The following is a 27,495-nucleotide window of genomic DNA, read 5'->3' as shown; positions in this document are numbered from 1 at the left end:
TGGAGATAAGTATATAAATGCGGTTGCTACTCCTACACTCTACCACAGTAGTGTAAGGAAAGGGTAGAGGTATTTTCCATTTTCTATTTTTCATTTGGGTTTTGTCTATTATGTCCTTCGTATTCTATGTTGCATCGCAACAAGAACTCTTCCAACGGGTCAACCAACCAATCCGTGGACTTGCTACTTAGCTCAACTCGAGTAATCATATTGTTTTAGGCTTTTATTCATTTTCATTGTTAAAAGAAGCATAAAACTTTAATTTCATTCCTCGAGTTTTATTTTTTTTTACATGTTTAGTTTTTTTAAAACACTATAACTACAGGGAGCACCTAAAATATTTAATTGTTATCCATAACTTGCCAGCAAGAAATTACAATAATTTCTATATAAAAAGATTGGAAAACCTTATTAAAATCGAATAGGGAAATAAAAATAGAAAAACCATTATCTTCAAATAGAAAAACTAGAAAAGCCCAATAATATTGAATACAAAAATAAAAATTGAAAAAACAAAATTTATAAATTGAAAAAGAAGAAATAAAAACAATCAAGGGCGTGTTTATTTTTTCAAAAAACTATTATATCGGTCTTTTTATATTAGAAAAAAATTTGTCCTCGAATTTAAATTATTCAAAAGGAATCGCTTCTTTAGTCAAAACTTGTCATCCATCAAGAAAGCATTTAACATGAGTTCCTCGAGTATAACTTCCTCATTTAGATAACCAATGATCTTTTTATACGTGAGGCACTCTATCACAATCTTTGACATTTTTGTATGAATCTTTATATTATAGATCCCACCATCAAAATTTTAAATAACAACATACAGTAGTTAAACCCTATAAATTATTGTGCTCTAGTAAAAACTTAAGCAATCAATAACAAATAATAAACATGATTTGTTATAATTCAAAATCCTAAAAAACTCATAAGATTTTTTATATATAAAAATTTAGACTTGAATATCAACTAATGTGACTTTAATACCGAGTAGCAAGTTAAAACAAAAGAAGAATAATAATGTTTGTTATAAGTCAAAATCATCAAAGACCAAGAATATCATGATTAATGGGAGACACAAGAAAGAAGTGCATGAACAAGGAAAATAAGTTTGGATTAAAAATTACATTTTTTATTTAATTTAAATCATTAAGTTTTATATGAATATGTTTTTAATTGTCATTAGTTTTTATTCAATAAATCATGTTTTTTCTAGTTGATTTTTTTTATATCACTCTTTAACACTTGCTGGGAATTAAGTTTTATAATTTTTTTCTACTACTTTCTATGAGATTATTTTGATCTCATGACTTAAGTCGTATGGTTAATATATTGACCGGGTTGTCTCTATTCATTTTTTCTCCCTTTTAAACTTGAATATTTTTTTTTTAATTGGGCTATGTCTTTTTATTTTTATTTGCTTTCCATGCAATTATCCCAATCTCATGATCGTGTCATATGCTTGGAAGGTTGACCCCGATTGACTTGATTTATTTTTTTTTATTATTTTTTTTTAATTTCACCCTCCAACAACTCAATTTTTTTTAATTTTTATCTGTAAAATATTAAGTTATTTGAGAATTGAGCTTTGAAATTTTATTCAATTTTTTTTCGTGGATTTATCCTGGTCTTATAGATTTTTTCTCTATTTTCAACTGCTAACACTAGATCTGTTGGAAATGGAGCTTCTTAAATTTTTTATTTTCTTTTTATGATACTATCTCAATCTCATAACTTAGATTAAGAGTTTAACAAGTTAGTTCGAGTCGACTTGAGTTTTTTTTTTGTTTTTTAATTAATATATTCTTTTCATTTCATCCTTCAATGTTGAGTTGGTTGTGAATTGAGTTTCATAACTTTTTTTTTTATTTAATCTATGGATTTATCTTGATTTTATGATCCAAGTTGCGGGTTTAGTAGGTTAACCCAGGTTTATTCAAATGGTTTTTTCTTCTTTTTTTAAAATTTAATAAATTGTTTTTAATTTTATCCCTCAACACTAAATTTATTAAGAATTGACTCTAATGATCTATTTTGATTTGCTTTATATAAGGTTATCATGGTCTTATAACCTAGATTGTAGATCTAATATGTTTAACTCATGTTGACCTGGTATGTCATTGTCTTAATATTTTTTTAAATGTTTTTTAATATATCATCGTATTAATATTGAAAAAAATTCATCTAATATATATTATATTTTAAATTTATGATTAATTTTTTTTACTAGAAAATACATGAATAATATTTGCCTATTTGGATTTTTTTTTTTTAAATCCGACTCGCGGTTAGCCAATGATTTTCTAAGTATGCTATTTTAACCGTTGATTCTTCTGTTTGCTGCCCGCTCAGGATCCGAGGCCAATTCAACAATACAACTCTTCTTGAACTCCATGTGTTTCTTGTACTTGAGGCACAACTCTAAAGTTAGCCCCTATAATAATTTTGGCCAGGACTTGTTAAGGTGTCTATTTTTTGTTTGTTAAGGTTTTTTTCACTTGTAATTTTGGATTTCTCAAATTATGCATACGCGTCAAACAATTAAGCACTCGTTCTGTATTCCTTGGCAAAAGATCGTGGCATCGAACCGTTTGTTTTTGAATTTCAACTTATTGAAGTGTTTTTTTAATTATTTTTTTATTTAAAGAAATATTAAATTAATATTTTTTTTTGTATATATAAATTTGGTATATTAATGATAAAAAACACACACACACATATATATTAATATATTTTCAATTTTTTTTTAATTAACATGAATATCTAGACTAGTTTGTATGTACTTTAACTAACCCCATGAGCTCTAAAGTTAATGACTATGTAAGTTTATAATAGCCTTGAGGCTTGTGAGATTCAAATTAATTATTTTTAAAGAGTAAATTCAGAACCTGACCAATTAACTTAAATACTTTAAAGTTATTAAATTTTTATTTTATAAATGCACATTTACACGTGTTACATTTAAAGTAAATTTTTTTCTCAAAGCATATGTTGGACAAGCCTCCTTTCTGGCGCTATATATATATATATTAATTAATCATCCTAGTTGGAAATTAATTGTAAAAGCATAACTTGTAAAAGCATAACTTATCAAAATAATAGTTTGAGTTTCATAACTCTTAGAATTATTAGAGATTTATATGATTTTTAATTTTAAAACCTTTAAAATTAATTAAAATATACATAAATAGACACGTCAATACACACAAGTCCTAAATTGCACGAAAATTCAATACTTATGAAGTTAAAAATCGGTAGGAGAAAAGTCGTTTTAGGGAGGCTGTGATTTTATATAAAAAATATTGTTATCAATATGACCACCAAAACTTGAAGATTTAATCTGTGTATTTTAATTTATATTCATATCTTGGAATAGAATTATCCATTCAACACATTCAAAGTGTATCAACACATTCATGCATTTTTTTCTTGAAAAATCGGCACTTCTTAATCTTTGACCTAGCTTTACTCGAATATTGAGCTTTAAACTTGCATATTATCATATGATTTGATGCATTCTTCATTATCAGGGTTAGTTAATAGGGATTTATCTGGTGTTTATAATTACCCTTGCTTAATAATGAGGTTTTTTGAGGCTGTAGTGTAATTTATATTTCATGATTTTTGTTTAAGATTAATTTTTTTTATATTTTTAAATCGTTTTGATATGGTAATATCAAAAATAATTTTAAAATAATAATAAAACATTATTTTAATATATTTATAAATAAAAATTACTTTAAAAAATAATTATTATTACATTTCTAAACACTACCAAAACCAGCTCATCACCCATCCGCAGTCTTTTTTTTTTTTTTTTTATGAATTAGCTCGTGTGATTGTGATGACGATCCGACCGGTGGACTATTATATTAAATCTCTTTAATTTAATGAATTTACTGTATATTGTTTGTGAAATGGGTTTATTGAAATGGTCTTTTTGTATATAGCCGTGGATATTAGTGGAGGCTGGGCTAGGGCCTAGGGGGGGAGTGCCTAACACCTTCTTCTCCCATACAATACATGCGAATCCGATCTCTGGCATTTTGTGAATTCTGGTTTGGCATTTTTGCCGGACTCTCACAATGTTAGGCCGACATACATTGTTCGGCTTTACAGTTAGGTGTTTTTTGAAATGTTTTTTTTTTTTAAATAAACAATTTAATGTTTTTCAAAATATTTCTTAATGTTTTTTATACAAGGATGTCAAAATCATTAATTAAAAAAACATCAATTTCAGCCACGTTACTAAGAACATACTCAGTAATTATCAAATAATGTCCTCCTTCAAATCGGAGTTGTCAAACAAGCATCCAACGAGGCATTATCAAACGTGGTCGAGCATTTAATTAGCATTATACATTTTCGTGATAGTTTTTTCTAAATATTTCCTCGACGACTGACAATAGTTGATGACTTATTGATTATATATATATATATATGTATTATTTTGCAACTCTAGAGTTTATCTTTGTTTATTTTATTTTATTATAGTTTTCTATTTAAATATCATTTTAGTGCATAAATATACATATTAGACTAGAAATGTTAGTGCTCGTGATATTTTGTCTAATTTCTTCAAAGCAAAGTTGTTGTAGTCCATGAAATTTGTACATACGAGTTGAACTATCAAAAGAAATTGATAAAGGCAATTGATAGCAAGGAATGATTCATTGTCAATGGATATGGAACCATGCATGTGTTATAAAAAAACGAATGTAACATATTCTCAACGAAAAAATGATACAATACTAAGTACTATATATATATATTTTTTTTTTTTATTATTATAAGGTCCCGTTTGATATTGTAATTATTATTTTTCAATAAACATAGAGAAAAACAACAACTTATTAAATGGGAAAAAAAGTACACTAGTTAGAGTAATCAAGTGAAACTCAAATTACCTCACTATTAAGTATTAAGCATCCAATATAAACTTGGCTAAATTATTTATAGGTCTGCTCTGAGACTATCGAACTCTCTCCCTAGATAGGTTAAAAAGCTCCATTATGCTGCTATTGACAAGGAATCCTATATTGATTTTTTTTAGAATTCAAAATTTAAAATAACTTTTTAAAAATTGCCTCGACTACTTGTTTTTTTTATTTTAAAGCTGTAGATGACACATGATTTCAGAGTAGCAGATGACACTAACAATTCTTCAAACTCTACCATTTCCACCAGTAAACTTAAGGCTACTTGATCAATATGCATCACATTGTAACCAGTTTGTATATAACTACCAGTTGGTTATATACAAATGCATAAAAACAAGATTAGCATGCAAGATTAAGTAACGTGTAACGTGTAAACAGTTCGATTTCAGAAACCTCGAGTAAGCAACTACCAAATATGCGCCTGGGTTCCATCTACCGAAAGAGCCTTGGTAACTGATCTCTTCGGTACTTTGCCTTCAAGCTTCAGTCTTCTATATGCTTTCTCTACTGTGGCAAGGCCTGGTTGGCCCCGATTCCTTCCTCTCCTTCATTACAAATCTAGCTGTAAGCCATATAAAATAAACACAAACAAGGCAGAGTTATTCAAGTACCTATATACGAACTTCAGTCCAGTCTAGTCAAGCATAGCATCATGCAGTTAAAAAAAAGGGGTAACTTCAAAGTGTTTGCCACAGGCCAGTCATCACGTTACTTGTAGAATGGCCTGGCCATAGAAACACCACTTTCTTCCTTTCTTATAGAAATGAGTGACAAGCATTTCTATTCTGCAAAAGAAATTTAAAGAAAACATTGACTATGCATACCTGTTTCAACAAGTTCACCAACAAACATTTTTGCAATACCACAAACCACAATCGTCATCGGTGAATACGTTTTCTGGCTTCCAGTGCTCACCAACAACTGCATTCCCACCATGAGAGAAAAGTAAAGATTTCAGGCTAACATCAAAGAATAAAGTATCAACTTGCGCACAAATTAATGACATGAATGATGCATCTCAAGAAGGCTGAGTGGAAGTAATTAACAAATGTAGCAGAATCAACTTGTGCAAAAAATAATGGCATGAATGATGCCTCTCAAGAAGGCTGAGTGGAAGTAATTAACAAATGTAGCAGAATCAACTTGTGCAAAAAATAATGGCATGAATGATGCCTCTCAAGAAGGCTGAGTGGATGTAATTAACAAATGCAGCAACTAGGGTGTATGCCCAAAGGATCTTCTAGCAACTTATTCCCCATGACAGAGACAATATTCATCTTGCATGTATCAGCCAACAGGAGGTAGGTGAGAAGAAAAGACCACCATGTGCCAAATCAAAAAAATAAATTCCAAGGAAAAGGCATAAAACAAAAGAAATGGTATGAGAAAAAGAGGGATGGATGCAACCAATAGGAAAACATACCTTTTTCATATTAGTCTTTTGCAGTGCAGATCTACGGAATGATTCATACCTATTCATCTGTTCTTCAGTAAACTGAGCTAAAATAGTCCTGAATAAAGAAACGAAGAGCAATAGCTCAAAGAAATGCCTTCTTTTTATAAATTATTAAATGAGGTGGAAAAGGTGGCAATAGGCATTTGAAGTAGTTCCTTTTGTGTTTCCTAGAACTCCACACAAAGTCGATTTCTTATTGCATCCCTAATATTTTACCATCATTCATAATTTTCAAGAAATAACAACCTGAGGAAAGGAAACAACCAATAGCTTTAAGATCATTTTTTTTTCCAATTCAAAAAGTGGTACCTTTTGATATTTTATATCATCCATTTGGAATTTGGATAATGGCTTGACTCTCGGCAACACCAAATTCTTTTTTTTTTTTATTTGGCTGACTGTCATGAATAAATAATTAGCAGGCTTTATATCAAACATTCTATTTTGATTTTCAGATGTTTCAAGAACATGACGTCAAATTGATGTTTCACTTCTCTTATTGTTGTTCTGTTCTATTAAACTTCATTTTACAATGATGGGATTTGAACTAGAATAACTACATTTAAAATAGGTGCAATTACCATAGCAACACAGCAAGTCAGTAACCTACCTTTCAAATTAATGCAATTACCACAGGATTTGAACTAGGACATCCACTCTTATTACCATCTCATGCAACTTAAGATACAAAATTTAGTGTGCTAGCAATCTGGGAATAATGCCTAAAGGGGGACCATCCAATCTTGCTCCTCCCATGGCCAATCTAGGAACACATAAGAACATTTCTAGTAGTACCACATGAAAACATACATCTCTCTTTTGTGAAATCAATCATTCTCTTCTTCTCTATTTTTTGAAGAAGTCAAGATTCTTGTTACCACAAAACCAATAAAATTTACAAAATGATCCTACAAAATCAACCACTAACATTCTTCTATAGCTGCATTATTATCGAGTTTGAATTCAGTAATGCATCAAGCATCATTGTTGCTGTAAAAATCTCAACTAAAGCATTTAACCACCTCAAATTCCTCTATAGAATAATTAAAAGATGAAATAACTGAAATTAACAACCAACCCATGTCATCTGGGAACAAGCATCTAGAAAAGTAACTGAGACAACTATTGCAACTGGCTATCATGTCATGCGAAAATGAGCCTTTTGTAATCCCAAGCTTTCTTACAGAGAGGATCATAAAAATACTTAAAGCTTGAAGGTCTAAAGGATGAGGCTTTTGTTTGTAGATGATAATCTTTGCGAGAAGCATGCACAAGGGCTGAAGCTAAAATATTTAAAATTTATAGGCAATATGAGTCTAGCTGGAACTGATGGCTGATAAAACAGAGACTTTAGACACTCAACATTCAACAAAACCATCTTGAGCCTATGCACCAGACTATTTACTTCCTCGTATCAACAGCCAAAACATGCCTCTTCTACCACGTAATGCACTCCGAACACAACTGCTTAGCCTCTGAACTATTGCAGGCATGCTATTCTCAATTCTTCAATACCATCACAATGTCAACAGAAACAAGCCTGCCCAGAAAGCGCTAAAAGAAAAGCCAAGCAGTGCACCCCTGCTAACCTTTTGATCGATTTCCTTATCTCTAACATCTTAGAAATAGATCAGCTCCATTAAAAGAGTGCCTTCAAACAAAGCCTTAAGAGATAACTCATTTACGACCAACACATACAACAGAAAATTCCTAAACACTATTCTTTATTTCTCAGCTAGTCTACCCATAATACACATTCAAACACATTAAAGCCGACAGAGGATAAATTATGAATCTAAAAAGCTTTACTTACTGCATGTTGGCCATTTTATCTGGATCAGCAGTAGAAGCCAACTTCCAAAGCTCAACATCCATGTTATCTTCCTCTTCCTCCTCATCTTGTTTATTCTTTCCCTTCTTGCAGAGCCCAGCATAGGCCTTGCAGTAGATGGATTGTCAGAGGAGTGGACAAAATCGCTGCCTCCTCCACCAAGGTCATCATCATCTTGAGCAACAGAAACAGCAACAGCAACAGCAACCTGAGAATCAGCAGGAGTTAGCAGCAACATTAGAAGTTTGAGTGTCATAATCATCCTGGGCAATTGGGGATTCTGATAGTGATTCTTCTTGCTCCACATACCTCGAATGGATCCTTTGAGTGCTTCATTGCCCTGTTAGTACATCAAGGTAAGCCCTGAGCATTTTGTCGAACACCTTGAGCGCAAAAAAACTGACGATAAAATTTCGCGCCGAGATTACTGAAAAGAACCTAAAGAAGAAGAGGAGAGTTGGATTTAAAATAAAATAAAATAAAATGAGAAAGAAGAGTAAGTGCTTGATTAATGGATTATTAAATAATTGGATAGCTAGTAAACCACACTAGAAGATCAAAACACGGATCTCTCTGAGCCACGCCCTCACTTTGTTTTCCCTTTCTCTCCTCCTTTGAATTTATATTAAATAAATAAATAAATAATCAATAAAAATATAATTTAAATTCAAAATATTTTAAAATAACATATATTTTTAATATTATAATAATATATTAGATTAATTTAAATTAATTCAGATTAAAATATTAAATTTATAACTTAAATTATAAAAATATGATATTTTTTTTTAAATTAAAATAAATTATAGAATTTATTTTTTAATTAATTCAATATTAAAAAATAAAATTTTAAAATATCTTAAAAATCTTAAATTAAATTCACAATCTAAATTAAGATCGGGATAACTTTACACAAAATAAAAAATAAATTATTAATTATAATTTTACATTTTTAATAGTTAAATAAGATTAAAAAAATATAAAAAATAACTTTAAATTTATGATTTAAATTATAAAACTAAAACAACTAACAGAAAACATAAAATGACAAATTTTCAACTGTAAAGACTGAAATTACGACGTAAGTAGCAAATGAAAACACAAATCCAAAAGCCATAAAAAACCAGTTCCCAAAATCACACCATAATCCAACAGCTACAGAAGCATCATCACAGACCCGAAATCCACCAACACACATTTTATCTAGATTATAGGTCCCTTTTCCCACTCTAGAAAACTACCATCATCTACACCATAGAAACCCATGATCAAAACCCAGTAGCATTCGCCTCTCACTTCAGCCCAAACCAACGGTGACCTATAATCTCTTTAGTCCTCTCCTTTTTCAATCAGGCCTCCAAATTTTTTCTTCGAAAATGATGTTTTTTTATGGGATTAAAAAATCTCCTTTTCAATTAGGATTTTAGGCTTTTTATTAGGATTTTACTGATGAATAATTAAATATTTATATTTATATATTTATAATATTTAATTTTAATTTTAAATTTAATCAAAAAATTTCAAAAACAGTCAAATATCACCGACGACTTTTTAATTTGTTGGTGATTCTGTTTGTAATATTTAATTTAAGCTAAAATTTTCAAAAAAACCATCAAATAACACTGATGGCTTTTCAACATGTCAGTGATTTTGTCTGTAAAGAATAATAATTAACAGTGTAATTGAAAAATAAATGGTTCTAGAACTCTTTGTAAAATACCGATGGAAGTTTTCATTGGTGTTTCCCTTTGTAATTGACATGATGAATTGTGTTCCCAGTTTACCAATGATTTTACTGACGGAATTTATTCTGTTGGTAAAAATAGCATGTTATTTTTTTATTTTTTTTCATTGTAATTTCCTTAATAGATACCGATAAAATATTTTTATTGGTAAAATTCGTCGGCAATTTTTCGATCAAAATACTCTCTTGGTAGGGGAGGAAAATTAGAACGCACTGAACGATATTCAGGTCTCCTCTGTCAAAACATGGAATCACATCGAACACCCATTGAATGGAATCAAACAAACTTGATACTATAAGGAGTTCATGCATTTAATTTATCAACCCCAAACTTTTGGTAAAGTTGTAGAAGAACCCAGGGAAAACAACAAGACATCGACACAAATTCTGTATCTCCTCCTGTCCTATACTATCTCTTTGAAAACTACCATGCATCGTGCATGATCATGTCAAGAAAAAGAACCAATAAACAATAATGGCAAAGTCATGTCAAATGGGCTTCACGTTTGAAAAGATCACTACCAGAGGAGTACAGACACTCACCTAAAAATTTAAATTTTTTGGTTGAATTAATTGTTTTTACATAATATCATATCATGCTTAACCATTGACCTCTCAAAATGTTAGCTAGAAGCCATTACACACTATACAAGCAGATAACTCAGTTAGGTACCCCACGGTAAAATCCTCAAGATATCAACCAGAATTCGCCATGCACTTTGAACGTAGATCATTGGCTTCTATATACAGACAAGGAGATGATAATCGATAAAGCCACTTTCATATATATATATATATATATATATATATATATATATATAGAAGCAAGCTAATAGCAGCTTCTATCTGGTGATGCAATGCCACTAAAAGGATCATCTAAAAGAAAGATATTTTAGGATCATGCAGATGCGTGTCTCAATAGCTACCATTCTTTACAGAACAACCAAGCGTCAAACTACTGACAAATAGCAACAATAATTAAATGTGCGTAACCATGTAAAACTTGATTACGTTCTTCGCATTGATATTTGAAGCTGAGAAGTGACGATGGACGTTGATTAGTTGGATGGGAATTGTGCGTTAATTTGCCGTGTTCTGTGCCTGTCACATATGATACAATCCAAAAGATTTGGCTAAATACTTTATTTTTCAGCCAGTAGAATTCGAACTTTTCATTATTAATATAAAAAAACTATCTCGGTTAGGTAAAATTCTAAAACATAATTTATATTATATAGTTTCTAACAATAATATTCCCATAAATCCATCCCTTCCAACACGAGGGGATTTGATCTTGAAAAACACATCTGATTGAGAAATTAGAACAGGATCGGAAGTCTCTCGTATGAACAACTCACTTTGAAGAGAAGGTGTTAGAACGAGTTGGAAAGTCATGATCAAGTGAAAAAAAAAAAACATAAATATGCTGTCTTTTCCCTTCAAATATTGAGAGAGAAAAAATCAATGTACTATAGTTTTTGTCATAAAACTTTTATTGAATGCTTTATTTGAACGTATTTAATTATAGTGATATGCTAGCTCATTTTATGCTTTATACAGAGATTCTTCTATAGATGGATCTCAAATCTAGACGTACAAGCCTTTCTTGATTTCAATTTAATAAAAAACATATCTTTGTCAAAAAAGAAAGAAAGAAATAATTACGAATACGAGGCAGCACGGCTGCCCACACACGCACATATATAGCCAATTGATTGCAACGATTGATAATAATAATTGCAACACCACCAATCACATAATTATTACAGTAACAAGGAATCGGACATGATTGTTTCTCCACAAATGTTTCTTAGCAAAGAAAATTGTTTTAATTAATTAAAAGTACAATAATTATCGTGCAAAATCAAAGACAATACCGAGTCAAATAATTGTAACTTTTCTCAGTGAAGGAATGGTCTCTCTACGGCCAAAAGGGACCGGGGAGTGGGAAGATTCCATTGATGATGAAACCAGCACCATCAGTATGTATTGAAGGATGGAAACAAGCAGCCAAAATGTGGGCTCGGAGATTAAAGTTCTTTGCTGAGGAAGTTGAATGATCGTAATTTATTATTATTTTTCCAGCTTCTTTTTAATATGCTTTAATATATATATATATAATGGTAGCTTCCTGGTCCATTATAATTATAGCTATTGTCTTCTGTTCAGATAAACTCAACTCATGAATTTCAATTATGAGCCTCGTGCCTCCGTAGCACCTAGCTAGCTATATGTATTATTTTCCTTTTTCTTTCAAAACATCCAGGGCTTCGCTTCTTTCACCAACCTAAAATCTCCATTGGTTTCTAGATTAGGGTTTCCCAATATTTTGTTTTCTCTACTTGTAGCACCTAGAATTTTAAAATATATACACCTATTAATTAAGAAACTAAACTTTTAGATTGATACTTAGAATTTGAATTCCAATTATGAGCCTCGTGCCTCCGTAGCATCTAGCAAGTTAAATTTTCGTTTTCCTCATTTGTTTTTTCATTTCTAGTTTTGTATCGCGATTTTGCCACCAATTTTATAAAAAAATTATGGAATTGGGATTCCCCCCTTGTAATTTTATGTCGCAATTCCATCACAAAGTTTTATTTATATCCAGGCAGCTCCTACGTTCTCAACATCAATATTTCTTTCTCTTTTCTCCTCTCCTTTCTCATATAAAAAATCCTTTTTATCTGATCTTATCCTCTCAGGTCACCATCTTTAAAAGGACCACCAAGTCACCGTCAACGACCTCCCATGTTCAGCAACAACTCCCCTTCATCAGAACGTGTTTCTCCATCAACTATATATTTTCTTTAATATTTATATTTTTTTTCCCTTGTCTCCCTAGAATTAGTTTGTTCAATTTTATTTTTTTACATAATTTTGCAGGTGTTTTTTATTTAATGTATGATGAGTAATTATACTAATTAATTAGATAAGTTGTGTTATTTTAGATTGAATGATGATGATAAATAAAATTAAAGTTTATTACAAATTTGTGAATCTTGTCGGGTAAAGTTATAAAGTTACGATGAGTAATTAGATACCAAATTACATAATTACTATTTTTTTTTACAAGATATTGGTTTTGATGTTGTTTTTTTATCTATGGTGATTGTGATGGTAGCGGCGTGGTAGTTGTAGAGAGTTAAGTTTTTTTTCGTTATACAATATTGTGGTTTTTTATGATGGGATAATGATTGTAGTCTTGAAATTAATTGCATTTAATTTGATATTTATGTTTAACTACTTAAATTTATTATGATGTATTTTTAAAATTTTATTATATAATCAATGAAATAAATAAATTACTATTTTATTTATTTTTGCTAGAATTTCAATATTTGAAATTCAAAATTTGATTTTCTCGACCATTTTTAATGTTTTTATTAATCTCATTTGCGATGAAAATTAGCAACAAAGTTTCTGGTGCAGATCAATCACAAACTATATATTTAGCGACAAAGGCTACTGTGATGGAAATATTCAATCACAAATTCCATTGCAAGAGATTATTTGTGATGAAATTTATGGATTTTGTGATCAAATATTCTATCATTAGTTTTCAATTTTCTAGCAATGACCTCATGATTTTTTCGCTCGAGTTAATTATAACTTTTGGTCACATATTATCAAAACTAATTATTAGCTCTCAGTTTCAAAAAGTGTATTTTAAATCCTTATATCTTTAAATGCAGTTATAATTTGGTAATTTTGTAAATATTATGTTGTTTCTCAATTCATTTCTATTTTTTATAAAAAAAAAAATCTAATTAAAAAAGATCATTATTACATAAGGGATTATTTAATAATTTGTGATACTACAAGAATTGTGTTAATAAGTTATGAATCTAATAGTGATTTATATTATTTTTTAATATATCCCTTCGAGTAAAAGTTTTTTGGACTTGAAACTTGTATAGACCTATATTATCCTATACTTAATTTTTATTAAATAATTAAAGATTATGAGATTTAAACTCGTGATCATTGGTCATTAAAACTCTGATACCATATCAAATAATCATTTCAACCCAATAATTTAAACTGTTAGGTGAGGTTCCAAGATATGATTTATATTATTCTCTAATATAGTTAGTTTATTTTGCTTGACCACCACAATCTTATGAATGACAATTTAATCCAAACCCAACAATTATCTTATTTAAAGAATAATAAATAATATATAAATATTTTTAAATTTGGTTCAAAACTAGAATCAATTCGTATCTTAATATTGATATAATATATGCATATATGCATAACATCTATAATCTTATCATTTAATATATATATATATATATATAATAATTACTATTTTTATTTTTGTAATAATAAATGATAGTTTTTACAATGATATTTATATGGTTATTCGATGAATAAAATAGGAATATTTAGGTATAGTTTATTGATAAATAAGATACAAATATAAAAAAGCCGACCGTATAGCCATTGTGATCACCAATCCACATGCATGGATGTACTTTTTAAAATTAATGCTGGCTTTAGAAACAGTCCAAATAACTGATTGACCAAGTAAGTGTAGATTCCAGCAGGGCCCCCACTAGAGAGAGAGAGAGAGAGAGCTTAAAAGAGTGATGAATCTCTAAAATCAATCAACGCATGAAGTTGCTTTCACTTTGTTATATGCTGCGGTCTAAAGTGAGGGAAGGGGCAGTGCCCACTACGTACTTTTTCCTATGCAAGCAACATGCTAACGAAAGAGATCACCAATATTTGTTCACACATCCACCTCGAAAGAAACCAAGTTTGAAGATTTATCTTCGTGCCCTAAGTTGATATTTACATTATTCCATATAGTCATAGTACTCTGGAGCATGGGATATAGAATTAATATTAATCGGATTAATTTCATTGAACGGAAAGGCACTATGTTTAATGGCAGCTAGCGTCCTAAATACTTGATAAGAATCCATGACTGTACCAAATACTTCCCTTGCTTGCAAAGAAAAGGAATGAGCAATCAAGCATTGGTTCGGCGCCCCCTCTCGAGGAAAAGTGGAGAACAAAGTTAGCTTCCATGCACTGTTCCAACTAATGATTAACGGAGTCAGCAGCATTAGCAAGCCTGAATCATCAGCGATGGAAGAATATTGTTCATGTGTTTGCATATATATATGTATATATAGACATTTTCTTCTCGCAATCCGAAGCTTGTGATTGAGTAAACTAAAACCTGACGAAATCTTATATAGGTGTGCTAGGGTGATAGAAGAGGCAAAAAAAATTACTATATATCAACTATGAGCAACGCTGCTGGGCTTTATCTCTGCTAGTTCTTCGTCATCAGGCCTTGATCATTAAAATAAAACTTTAGATGCGTTCTTGTAGTTGGCAATTAAGTGGTGGTAAAGAAACACTAGCTAGCGTAGGCTATAGCTAACTAAGAAGATGCTTCATCATACCACCCATTATTGATAATTACGATCAATAGTTTGTCAACTTGGTGTAATTAATGCCATTTTTTGTTTACAATTCTTTATCTTTGCAGGGTGATGAAAGCCATGGATATGGCAAACAAGGAGCAGAAAGTTGACATAATAACACTAGATTATTGGTTCCAAGCTGGATAAGAACTACTCCTACTAAGAGTTGAAAACTCAAACAAGGTTCGAGAACTAAGAGATTATTTGGTGTAATCTATGAAAAATGATTTTTAACTTTGAATTATAATTTAAGAATTGATTTTAAAAAAAAAAATAACTTGTAGCAAAAATAAGTTTAAATGACTTCAAGTTAGAAATATGTCCAAGTAAAAACATCATAAAATTAAGTTACTCCTGCCAAGTAGGTGTTCTACTTCTTTCAGCTTGAAGTCAATGTACAAATTAAGTGCTGAGTGCATGTATATGGGAGCTATACATGTCGAACAATATTTCCTGATATATATATATATTTGCTGCTTTAAATCTTCAATCGCGTCAAATCTGTGTGTACAAATGGATTCTATTCTAAGAAAAGTTAAAGCAAGGGCAGATGAGTAAGTTGGCGTTGAAAAGGAACGGAAGATTCAAATAATGGTTGATGAAACGGCCTGCTTGCTACACATCTTTATGCAAACATTTGCTTTTGCTTTTCTTTTTTTAAAAGCAAAAGATGGAACCAAAATAAATGCTGAGCCAAAGAGAAAGATGACCTTGGATGCTGTTAATGTGCAACAAGCAACTTTGCCTTTAGTTTCATCAGACCTCTCCCCCCTCACTCTGCCACACGCACACCTCTATCTCTGTGTTGTATAGCCTCAGTTTTCAGATTTCATGAGATGGACACTTTCTTTTTATTTTTTTATTTTTTTCTCTCAATCTGATAAATAGGATATTCGGTTCTCTAGAACCCATTTTTATTTTCTCTCTAAACCACCAAAACTACTAGCATGGCTGCTTCTAATGTGAAGCTCGCCTTCTTCTCTTCTCTACTCCTTTTTTCCCTGATCAATCCCAGCCAATCACTTTCTTCACATAATATCTATCTCGAAAGGCAAGCTTCAATCCTGGTTTCTGTCAGACAATCTTTCGAGTCATATGATCCTTCATTTGATAGCTGGAATGTGTCCAACTACTCGCTTCTTTGCTCCTGGACTGGCATCCAATGCGACGACAAGAATAGATCAGTGGTTGCTATTGATATATCCAATTCAAACATCTCTGGCACTCTATCACCAGCGATCACTGAGCTTCGAAGCCTTGTCAATCTTTCGCTGCAAGGAAACAGCTTCTCTGATGGGTTCCCACGAGAAATTCACAGGCTTACAAGGCTTCAGTTCCTCAACATATCCAACAATCTGTTCAGTGGACAGCTGGACTGGGAGTTTTCTCAGTTGAAAGAGCTTCAAGTGCTGGATGGTTATAACAACAATCTCAATGGTACGCTACCATTAGGTGTCACCCAACTTGCCAAGCTCAAGCACTTGGATTTTGGCGGGAATTACTTTCAGGGGACTATCCCTCCAAGCTATGGAAGCATGCAACAGCTGAATTATCTCTCATTGAAGGGCAATGATTTGCGTGGTTTAATACCTGGCGAGCTTGGTAATCTTACTAATCTTGAGCAGCTCTACTTGGGGTATTACAATGAGTTCGATGGAGGAATCCCACCTGAGTTTGGCAAGCTGATCAATCTGGTTCATCTAGACCTTGCAAATTGTAGCTTACGTGGACTGATACCGCCTGACTTGGGAAACCTCAACAAGTTAGATACCCTCTTCTTGCAAACAAATGAGCTCACCGGTCCGATCCCTCCCGAACTGGGCAACCTGAGCAGCATCAAATCTCTTGATCTCTCAAACAACGCGCTAACAGGAGATATTCCACTAGAGTTTTCCGGGCTTCATCGTCTCACCTTATTGAATTTGTTTCTTAACAAGTTACATGGGCAGATCCCTCATTTCATTGCGGAGCTACCTGAGCTGGAAGTCCTGAAGCTTTGGCACAATAATTTCACCGGAGTCATTCCTGCTAAGCTGGGAGAAAATGGCAGATTAATTGAACTTGATCTGTCAACCAATAAGCTTACTGGATTAGTCCCTAAATCTCTGTGCTTAGGAAAGAAGCTGCAGATTCTAATCCTGCGCATCAACTTTTTGTTCGGTCCTCTGCCTGATGATCTTGGCCATTGTGACACCCTCAGGAGAGTTCGGTTGGGGCAGAATTATCTGACTGGATCAATTCCAAGTGGTTTCCTTTACTTGCCGGAACTGTCACTCATGGAGCTGCAGAACAATTATCTGAGTGAACAGGTTCCACAACAAACAGGCAAGATACCATCTAAACTTGAGCAGATGAATCTTGCAGATAATCACTTATCCGGGCCGCTTCCTGCATCCATCGGCAATTTCTCCAACTTGCAGATGCTTCTGCTCAGTGGAAACCGATTCACAGGGGAAATTCCACCTCAAATAGGTCAGTTGAAAAATATCCTTACATTGGATATGAGTAGAAACAACTTGTCTGGGAATATCCCCTCTGAAATTGGCGATTGTCCTACCTTGACTTACTTAGATTTGAGTCAGAACCAACTCTCAGGCCCGATTCCAGTTCATATCACACAAATTCACATATTGAATTACCTTAATATATCCTGGAACCATTTGAACCAAAGTCTACCCAAGGAAATTGGGTCAATGAAAAGTCTAACCTCGGCAGATTTTTCTCACAACAACTTCTCTGGTTCCATACCTGAATTTGGACAGTATTCATTCTTCAACTCCACATCATTTATCGGTAACCCTCAACTTTGTGGTTCTTACTTAAACCCATGCAACTATTCATCCATGTCTCCATTACAACTCCACGACCAAAATAGCTCCAGGTCTCAGGTCCATGGAAAATTCAAGCTTCTTTTTGCTCTGGGACTTTTAGTATGCTCTTTGGTATTTGCGGCTTTGGCAATTATCAAGACCCGAAAGATCCGAAGAAATTCAAATTCCTGGAAGCTCACAGCATTCCAGAAGCTGGGATTTGGATACGAAGACATATTGGAATGCATCAAGGAGAACAACATCATAGGGAGAGGTGGTGCTGGCACTGTCTACAGAGGTTTAATGGCTTCCGGAGAACCAGTAGCAGTCAAGAAGTTGTTGGGAATAAGCAAAGGCTCGTCTCATGATAATGGCCTATCCGCTGAAGTGCAAACATTAGGCCAAATTCGACACAGGAATATAGTGAGGCTGTTGGCATTTTGTTCCAATAAAGAGTCCAATTTACTTGTATACGAGTACATGCCCAATGGAAGCCTAGGTGAAGTTCTACATGGGAAGAGAGGTGGTTTTCTCAAGTGGGATACCAGGCTGAAAATTGCTATTGAAGCTGCAAAAGGCCTATGCTACTTGCACCATGACTGTTCCCCTCTAATCATCCACCGGGATGTCAAGTCCAATAACATCCTCCTCAACTCAGATTTTGAGGCTCATGTAGCAGATTTTGGTCTTGCCAAGTTCTTACGAGATACTGGAACCTCAGAATGCATGTCTGCAATTGCTGGCTCTTATGGCTATATTGCTCCAGGTACCCCCTTTGCCTATGTTTTCAAAATAACCTAAAACAAAATCAGCTGGAAGATCACGTACAGTAATTTTATTTTCAGCCAAATGAATTGGCCCTTGGAACCTGAGACCTTTAGTCCATGTTGACATGACATAGATTCTTCATTTAGCCACTAAGTAAAGCATCTCTCGCATTTTCCTTTGACTTGGTGTCATGATTAACGCCCCCAATAATCTGGTTTAATCATTGTTTTAAAAAACTCATTATGGTGCTCATTTCTGTGTTCGAGTGGCAAATAAACATGGAGAGTCTGTCCATTTTTGTTAGTTCTTATTTTAGATCTGCGATAAGAACTAGTGTACTTTTCCTTGGACCGAAGTAGCTAGGCAGAGTACCATGTGGAATCCAAGAATGGTGAAGGCTCCACTAACACAGATGAAAATTCTCCCTTTTACTTTTCATCTTGCTTTAAGCCTTTAACCCACACTATTAGTATTTGTGTTGTGAGCTTTTGTATTGGAAACCATAAACCAATCTTCACTCTTGCCAATAAGTAGCTTGCCCTTTTTGACCCAAACCCAGAAATAGCTAGGAGCAACAGCAAAATCAGCATAAATCCAAATTCCAAGCAAAACCTCCTTGAGGATCCTGATTCGGATCTATCTAACCTTTACTTTCCCAAAACCCCAAAAAAGAGAAACATGTCTATGCAACACAGTTATAAAGCACAATCTGCCTTTTCTCTTTTAACATACACAAGTAGTTGCTTTGCCTTGGGAGATGAGTTGAGCACCACATCTTTTTCTGTGCAAAACAACAGTGCATGTCACAGAGATTCACTTAAACAAACAGTAGTGCATGGCATTGGTTACCCTCTTTTAAATAAACATTTCTATTCTATCACACTTTCTTCAAGACTATTACTTTGAAGCTTAGGACTAAGGAATTTCTTGTAACAGAATACGCATACACCTTGAAAGTGGATGAAAAAAGCGATGTCTACAGCTTTGGAGTGGTACTGTTAGAGTTAATCACAGGCAGAAGGCCAGTTGGCGATTTCGGAGAAGAAGGGCTAGACATTGTTCAATGGACAAAGACACAGACCAAGTCAAGCAAAGAGGGGGTGGTTAAGATTCTGGATCAAAGGCTGACTGATATTCCATTAATTGAAGCGATGCAAGTCTTTTTTGTGGCAATGTTGTGTGTTCAAGAACAAAGTGTGGAGAGGCCAACAATGAGAGAAGTTGTTCAGATGCTTACACAAGCTAAACAACCCAACACATTTCACATGGAGTGACTTCACCAGACACATTATGATACAAGTTTTTCACAACAAGAAGACAAAGATGATTCACTGATTATGAATGGTGAATGTCGGGGATGACTCTGCTCAAGCAGTATTATAACCAGGCTATCTTTGCAGAGATTATTATTTATAGTATATTAATAATAAATGGTGCCTCTTCTTCTTTTCCCTTTTTCCATCTTAATGGGGTTGCTGATGCTTAAAAGCATGTCTGGCTCTAATACTGTGCATGCGGTTGATTAGAGCTAGGCTGTAGTTAGCTTGGAGGGATGATTTTGGTCTCTTTATTTAGGCATGGAAACATGAATAGGAAAAGATGTACGTACTGCAAACCTATCAGATTGTAATTCCTGGCTTCATTATTATATATATATATATATATATATATATATATATCTCATCATTTGGATGGCATGCATGCCCGCCTCAATGATGATTTGAAGTATTGCTTTTATTGCTCAGATATTATTTGAAGGGTTACGACGCCTTGTATCTGTGAGATATAATCATGCATGAGTATAAATAAAAATAAAGAGGAAGGAGAAATTATAAAGCAAGTTTAAGCACCAACTATGCTCAAATTAACTTGCATTGACCCTAGATTTATAAGCAATAAAATGATTATACACGAAGTGTAAACTATATATATATATAATTAAACTATATAAAATGATTATACACGAAGAATTAATAAGTTTGGAAAATTTAATTAAAATTTGGATTAATTTAATTAATGAAATTAGAAGAATTAATAAGTTTGAGGACTTAATTAAACTTTTATTTAATTAATTAAATAAATTCAGGGACTTAATTGAAATTATCCAAGGGTAAAATTAAAAGATATTTTAATTGAGATCCAACTGTCAAATTTCCAAAGAAAGCAGGGATCAAAATGAAAATGTCACTTTCTGCCGAAACGACGCCGTGCTGGGGATCGTGCATCTTCTCCATCCCGATTCAACCGGAGACCTGAAAATCTGTAACAAATCCGATCATGAACCACTTCTCTTGCCCAAGATCTCGTTCGTGGATTCCATAACAGTCCTGCAAAGGCAGGACTGGTTAACGGGCAAGCTTCTCTATAAAAGGGAGAAGAAAACCCAGCACCATGGGGCCAACAATAGGGAAGGCAAAAACGGATACAAAAACCCAGAAAAAAAGACAAACAAACAACACAAGGCGGCTGACCAAAAAACCCAGAACAGAGGGGAACCTAGCAACAGAGGAGGAGCCCAGCAACAGGGGAGGCAAAAACAGGGAAGCATTGGCTAGCCAACGCACAAGCATCAGCCTTGTCTCGGGTTGCGTCGCCCCCTGAACAGACAGACGAACCAAAACAGAAAAGAAGAAGATCGAGGAAGGCAAGGATCAGTGTTTCTAACTCTGTCTTCCTCCCAGAACGCAAGCAAATAAAAAACAGAGAAGCTGCAAGCATTGATCAAGTTGGCCATTCACCTTCAGTTTCTGCTCCAAGTCCTTAGCAACAGAAGAAATAAGGCTAGAAAGACGCAAGGAAAGGTGGAAAAGGTGCCCTGCCAAGTGTGGTTCATTCACATAGAAAGAGCTCTGCCATCGTCTTCGTCGCCTCCATTCGGCTCCCAGGTCGGAGAGTAAGAGAGGCTTAAGGGATTTGGTTTTTTGAGATAGAGAATACTTTTTATTAATAAAGAAAAGGAAAGTGTTTGAAAACACTTTCCTGCTCTAACATTTTAATTTTTTTGTTGACTGGAATTGAGTTTTCTTTAACTGATTTTTCTTATGCTTGCCAAACATGGAAAAGTGAGGAAAGCAGTTTCCAGGAAAATAAATTCCTGGAAACAAACAAGGCATTCGAGATATTTTTAGAATCATGGATCTCATTGTTGAAAAACTTCACATGAGTCCCTTGTCGGCAACCTGGGTGGAGGAAAACTTCTTTTCTTGCTCTGATATAAGATGCATTGATTTATTGAGTCCGGACTGCTTCTGAAGATCATTCTATCAAGATCACAGCATTTATGATCTGTTCCTGTCCATTAATGCTTTTGGTTTATGGCAAATGCTTTTAAATGTTATGAGAAAACTAGACATACCAGGTTTGCTTACAACACTGTTGATCACCACTCTTAGGTGTTCGATCTGTCCGCATTTGCATCTGATATCGCTGGTCACTTTCAATCACAAGAATTATTTATTATTATTGGAGATAATCTGGCAAATTAAGGAATGGCCTCGTCGTCAGACTAAAATTCAGGGTGCTTGTTCTGCCATTGAAAGAAGCTTGTTTCATCGCTAAATTCCCCTTCACAACCGAAATTCTTAACCCACTGAACAAAAAACTCAAAGAATATATAAGGTATATTTATCAATTATATTTTATGAAATAAAAATTATTCTTACCTAATAAAAAACTTCAAGTATAAAATGAAGATTGCCTAATACTCTACTTGTCAGATATATATAAAAATAATAATATTTTTTTAAAAAATATTTTTAATTCCTCTTTTATAGTTTTGCGTGAAGTTTTCGTTCATCTTAAATCCGCTTTGCTTTGATATGTGCTTTCTCAGATCTCAGGAAGACGATGCGTGAGAGAGAGAGCTTTTACAGGTGTAGGATAACAGTTGCCATACCCACCAAGCAATTGCTAAATTCATTCTGATGACTGGGCTATGAGCCCTTCTCAGATTAGTTTGCAGCTGCAACATATATGGCCCACTGGGCAGTTCAAAAGATTTATCCAAGGGTAGCTGGGCTCACACACTGTGGATTGGGATTTGTTTTTATTAAATTTCTCTCTTTTATATATATGTGTGTGTGTGTAATTAATGACAATTCCTATGCTATTTTTATTTTATATGTTAATGAAAGATAATTAATTTCTTGTAACAGTGGCGAAAATGAATAAAAAAAGGATCATGAATCTTTATGTGTAAACTAGAATTTAACTTACAATCCACTTAAAGAACACAAAACAAAAGAAAATCTTTAGATAAACTAGAAAATCTATATTTAAGAAAACAAATTAGAATTCAAAAGCATAAAGAAAATTAACACAAAATCTTAAATAGAACACTAAATTCAAAAAACTCAAGGAAAATAACAAAATTGATTCAAATAGAATTTCTTGAATCTAATTTTAATTAGGAGATGTAAGGGTTCAATAACCATAAAAATAGATTCTAATGTTTGATCAAATTCAAGCTTGGTTTAACGGTCAGATATTATGTTATGAATTTTTTTAGATATTATTCTAATATGGTGTGATAGATGATCTTTACTTGAATTTAAATCTATAACAATAATTTATAAAACTATATATTAGGCCATTAAAATAATAATATGGACGTAGCATATTCCTATTTACTTGTGGGGAATTTTCGTTAAAATGCCCCGGACCTTCGGTTTCTCTACAAGTTCTATTGCTTCAAACCTCTTCCCAGAAGGCCTGCATTGTCGTCGGTTTATTTTCAGTCGCGCAGAGCCACCTGATAGATACCTTTTCCTTTCAGGAAAGAGCACCTAGGGCCGAAGTCAATGAGCCCTTAATTAGTAACAGGCGGTTCGAGTTTGGTGTTAAAAGACAGGAACAAACAAATCCCTGAGTATATATCCCATCCTAACATTTGATTTGATGTCAAAATCAACAGAAGCACGTTTAATTATGTGGAGGGTGTATTTGAATTAGCTTTACTTTTGTATTATCTTTCCAAAATCTTAATTTTTCTAAACCAAGAAAATAAAATAAAAGATCAAAAAGATCAAACCAAGAAAATTGATTAAAGAATTTTAAAAAATATTTGGTTTGTTTCGGTTTCAAAAGCTGAAACTACCGTCCAAAAAATATGTAACCCTAAATCATTCTTATTGAACCCACACTTGAGCTTATAGTGTCCCTTCTCCGCAGCAGCAGCAGCAGCCCGCCCCCACCCAGGACATCTTCTTCTCGTTGTTGCTTTGGTAAGATCCAAAGACTCCAATGGATTCTCTTTAATTTCCCTTTTTATCAAACTCTCAATCTGAGATTTTTACTTTGTTATGTATATATCTGCTCGTAGTGACTCCTCTTCCCAGCTGTCGTCTCGATCTCAAATTCTTTTTTCATGTGTTCATATGAAAATGAAAGGGTTGTGTTGTGTATAGCTAATGGTCCCAAACTTGTTGGTATTTTCAGTACGAATTTTCCATTTTACACTTCTTAGTTCCTGTTAGTAAGCATACCTTTTCTTTCTTTGATTAACTGTTTTACTACAATGTTTCAGAGATGGCCATTTATTAGTAGTAGTTGCATCTGGAAGAGAAACAAAGGCCGGTAAAGCTATTCCATTGTTGAACCCCTTCGTCTCTTGCAGAAGAAGTGTCTGTCAATTGTCATTAGATGGTATGTATGTTAAGGTTCAAGCATCCTATTCAGATTTGAAATTTTTTGACACCTTTCTGCAACTCAATGACAGCCAAATGGAGCATGCATTGGATGTTAATGTAGCATATATGGGATTTAATTATTTATGCACTCCCTCTTTAAATGCAATTCTAAACTAAATAGTGTTGAAATTTCATATGTAAGTATTTAGTCTCATTACTAGATTTTGATTTCCTGTGTGATTAATTTAGATGATAGGAAAAAAATAATGTTATAATCTTTTTATGCCGTAATATTTATATATAGTTGTTGAATTTTGACTTGCGGTTTTGTTGCATGGAAAGTTTTGATGTCTACTAAAGAATCTTTCAACAATGTTCTTAGGCGCCGTTTGGTAATGTGGCTGCGGGTGAGGTTCACCCGCAGCCACACATGAATTCTGTTTGGTAAGTAAACAATCCTGCTTTTCATTGGCGGGGCCCACGAAAATTTGAAACAAAACTGAGGTTCACGAGAAGCAGCAAAATGCTGCTTCTCCTGATGGAAGAAAGCTGGAACAGTGGAGCATGGCTCCACTGTACAGTGTAAGTGAATCAGTGTTTTTTTTTTTTTTTTTTTTTTTTTTTTTAAATTTCGAAAAACAAAAAAGTTGAGTTTAGGTTTTTTGTTTTTTGAAACCAAAAAAAATTAAGTGATTTCACTCGTATTATTCATGTGAACGTGAATAATATTTTTTTGTTTTTTTTTAAATCATGAAAACTGTATTTTTTGTCGAATGAATTTTGTACATAATAAAATTGTAATTTTAAAAAAAAAATGAGTTTTAGTTGAAAAGCTAGTATTTAATATTATTTAATAACACTACATAAATTAGAAGGATATAGCATGATGACGTAGCATTCGTGAAATTTGATCACAATTCCAATTATGTTCTTGCCATGTCCGACCCAATTAAAAAAAATCAATTTTTATTTGTATTTTAATTGTGTTTTATTCAAAAAATTAGAAGGAGATCACTTGATGACGTAACAAAAATTTAGTTTTTGTTGTTGCGTGTTTAAGAAACCATGAAAAATATAGTTATTGTTGGATAGATTTCATATGTGATGACATTGCATATAGTTTAATAGAATAATAAAAAATATTTGATATTAATATTATTTATTTCATTATGTAATAATAGTAGTTAAATCTACAATATTTAAATTAAAAGTATTTTTTAATTATTTTATAACCTCAATTTGAAAAGCATTTTTTTAACCAAACACATTAAACTACTTTTGTTCAACCTCAATTTCAACCACAGTTTTAACCAAACATATATTTTTTCAAATCAACCTCAACTAAAAGTACTTTTTATAAAAGTACTTTTTTTAAAACCACAACCACAACAGCAACCACAATACCAAACACACCCTTAATGTACTTCTTGGCTGGGATGATCTGCACAATGAAAATTGAAATTTATGTTCTTGGAGTGGTTTTTTTTATTTTTTTTGTGACAATATCAGCTTCAATGTTGTTTCTTTTTAAGACTTTTAATGGCAATAAATTTCTTTATTTGTCAAGTTTGTAATGCTTTGCAAATTTGAATTTTAGTAACCACTTGTTGTGTGTTATGAAATTTCTTCTACCATTAATGGATTAAAGAAAAATTAGACCATTAGAATACTTTTTTTACAACCAAAATTCAAAAAAGTACCTAAGCAATTATAATATATTTTTTTTCAATTTTGAACCTTAAATAACTAAACCTAACAAAAATTATCGGTTTAAACTTGTTTCAATTTTAAAATTTTAAAAAAAATTGATTCGATTTTTTTTTGTGTGTGAAAACCAAGCCAAATAAAAAATAATAACTTCTATTTCTATTAATCACCCTAATATAATATGCATGCAAGAATCTAATCTATTTAAAAGGATAGAGATAGTAAAAAAAAATTACCTTAAAATTGATTAAATATGTAGGAGTATCTTGATCCTCGTTCAAGCCTTCTCTTACATCTCTGTCTTTATGTTTGACAAAATACAAGATCCTGATATTTTACGACTGAAGTTGTGGTTTTTAATTTTTGAATATATATCTTCTAAACCACCCTTATTTAATTAATAAATGGGCCTTAATTGCAAATACAAAAGCAATTATTTTTTCCTTGTTCTTTTTCGGCTTTCAGAAAACTGGAACGCACAAACAATGTGTACCCAAGCAGCTGGTCGATCGCGTGGTCGACGTAAGAAAAGGCCCAAATTAATATATAAATAAACGACAAACAATAAGATTTTATAACAACAAACCTGATCTGTCCTAATAATTCATGAGCTCATACAATATGGTTTTCAGACACACAATCTGGTCTTCTGAGGGTACTTAGCCCTGTCCAAAGAGTGAAATCAAAATATATAGCTGTAGTGCTCAGAGTCACAGAAGGAATCCATCCATCCAGGCTCCAAAAATAGAAAGAAATGTGTATCTTTTGCTAGCAGTTTATTTTTTAATAAAATTAATATCTTCCTTCTTATATGTATAAATGAACCTCAGCAATGAAGGCCAAAGCTAGGGGAACTTGTATAATCGCTCAATTTTTTAAATTAATATGGAATTAAATGCTAATATAAGCTGTAAATAACTATTCCTCCAAGCTTTTAATTACAATGATTGTGATTTTTCTTTCCATGCTATTTTTAAAACCCCGGCCAGCATCAAGCGAGAGATAATATTTTGTTCTTTGTCAAGCTTGACACGGTAGAAAATGACATGTATCATGCAACTTTAATATGAAAGACAAACAGGCAAGCAGACGTAAAGCGGGAGAGAACAATTATTTATGATCCTATTCAAAGAAATTCAATTACTTTAAGAAAAAATTATGAAGAAGA

General features: G+C 32.7%; 1 protein-coding gene and 1 pseudogene across 1 annotated transcript; one reads left to right on the top strand and one right to left on the bottom strand.

The window, feature by feature from the left end:
• Window positions 1-5,076: 5,076 nt before the first annotated feature.
• Window positions 5,077-8,934, bottom strand: LOC118054367 (transcription initiation factor TFIID subunit 11-like; annotated as a pseudogene).
• A 7,162-nt stretch (window positions 8,935-16,096) lies between these two features.
• On the top strand, window positions 16,097-20,739 carry LOC118054366 (uncharacterized). The gene is made up of 2 exons (XM_035065920.2): window positions 16,097-18,991; window positions 19,930-20,739. The coding sequence occupies exons 1-2, from the start codon at window positions 16,363-16,365 to the stop codon at window positions 20,265-20,267; spliced, it is 2,967 nt and encodes a 988-aa protein (XP_034921811.1). The 5' UTR covers window positions 16,097-16,362; the 3' UTR covers window positions 20,268-20,739.
• The last annotated feature ends 6,756 nt before the right edge of the window (window positions 20,740-27,495 follow it).

This window comes from Populus alba, chromosome 3 (genome assembly GCF_005239225.2).
Source record: "Populus alba chromosome 3, ASM523922v2, whole genome shotgun sequence".
Taxonomy (NCBI): domain Eukaryota; kingdom Viridiplantae; phylum Streptophyta; class Magnoliopsida; order Malpighiales; family Salicaceae; genus Populus; species Populus alba.
The sequence above is the reverse complement of the archived record's forward strand: the minus strand, read 5'-3'. Positions and strand labels throughout refer to the sequence as shown.

Bases quoted from the DNA above. Each gene is read 5' to 3' on its own strand.
- LOC118054366 (XM_035065920.2), top strand. From the start codon at position 16,363: ATGGCTGCTTCTAATGTGAAGCTCGCCTTCTTCTCTTCTCTACTCCTT. The intron at 18,992-19,929 runs GTACCCCCTTTG...TTCTTGTAACAG, and splicing joins TTATGGCTATATTGCTCCAG to AATACGCATACACCTTGAAA.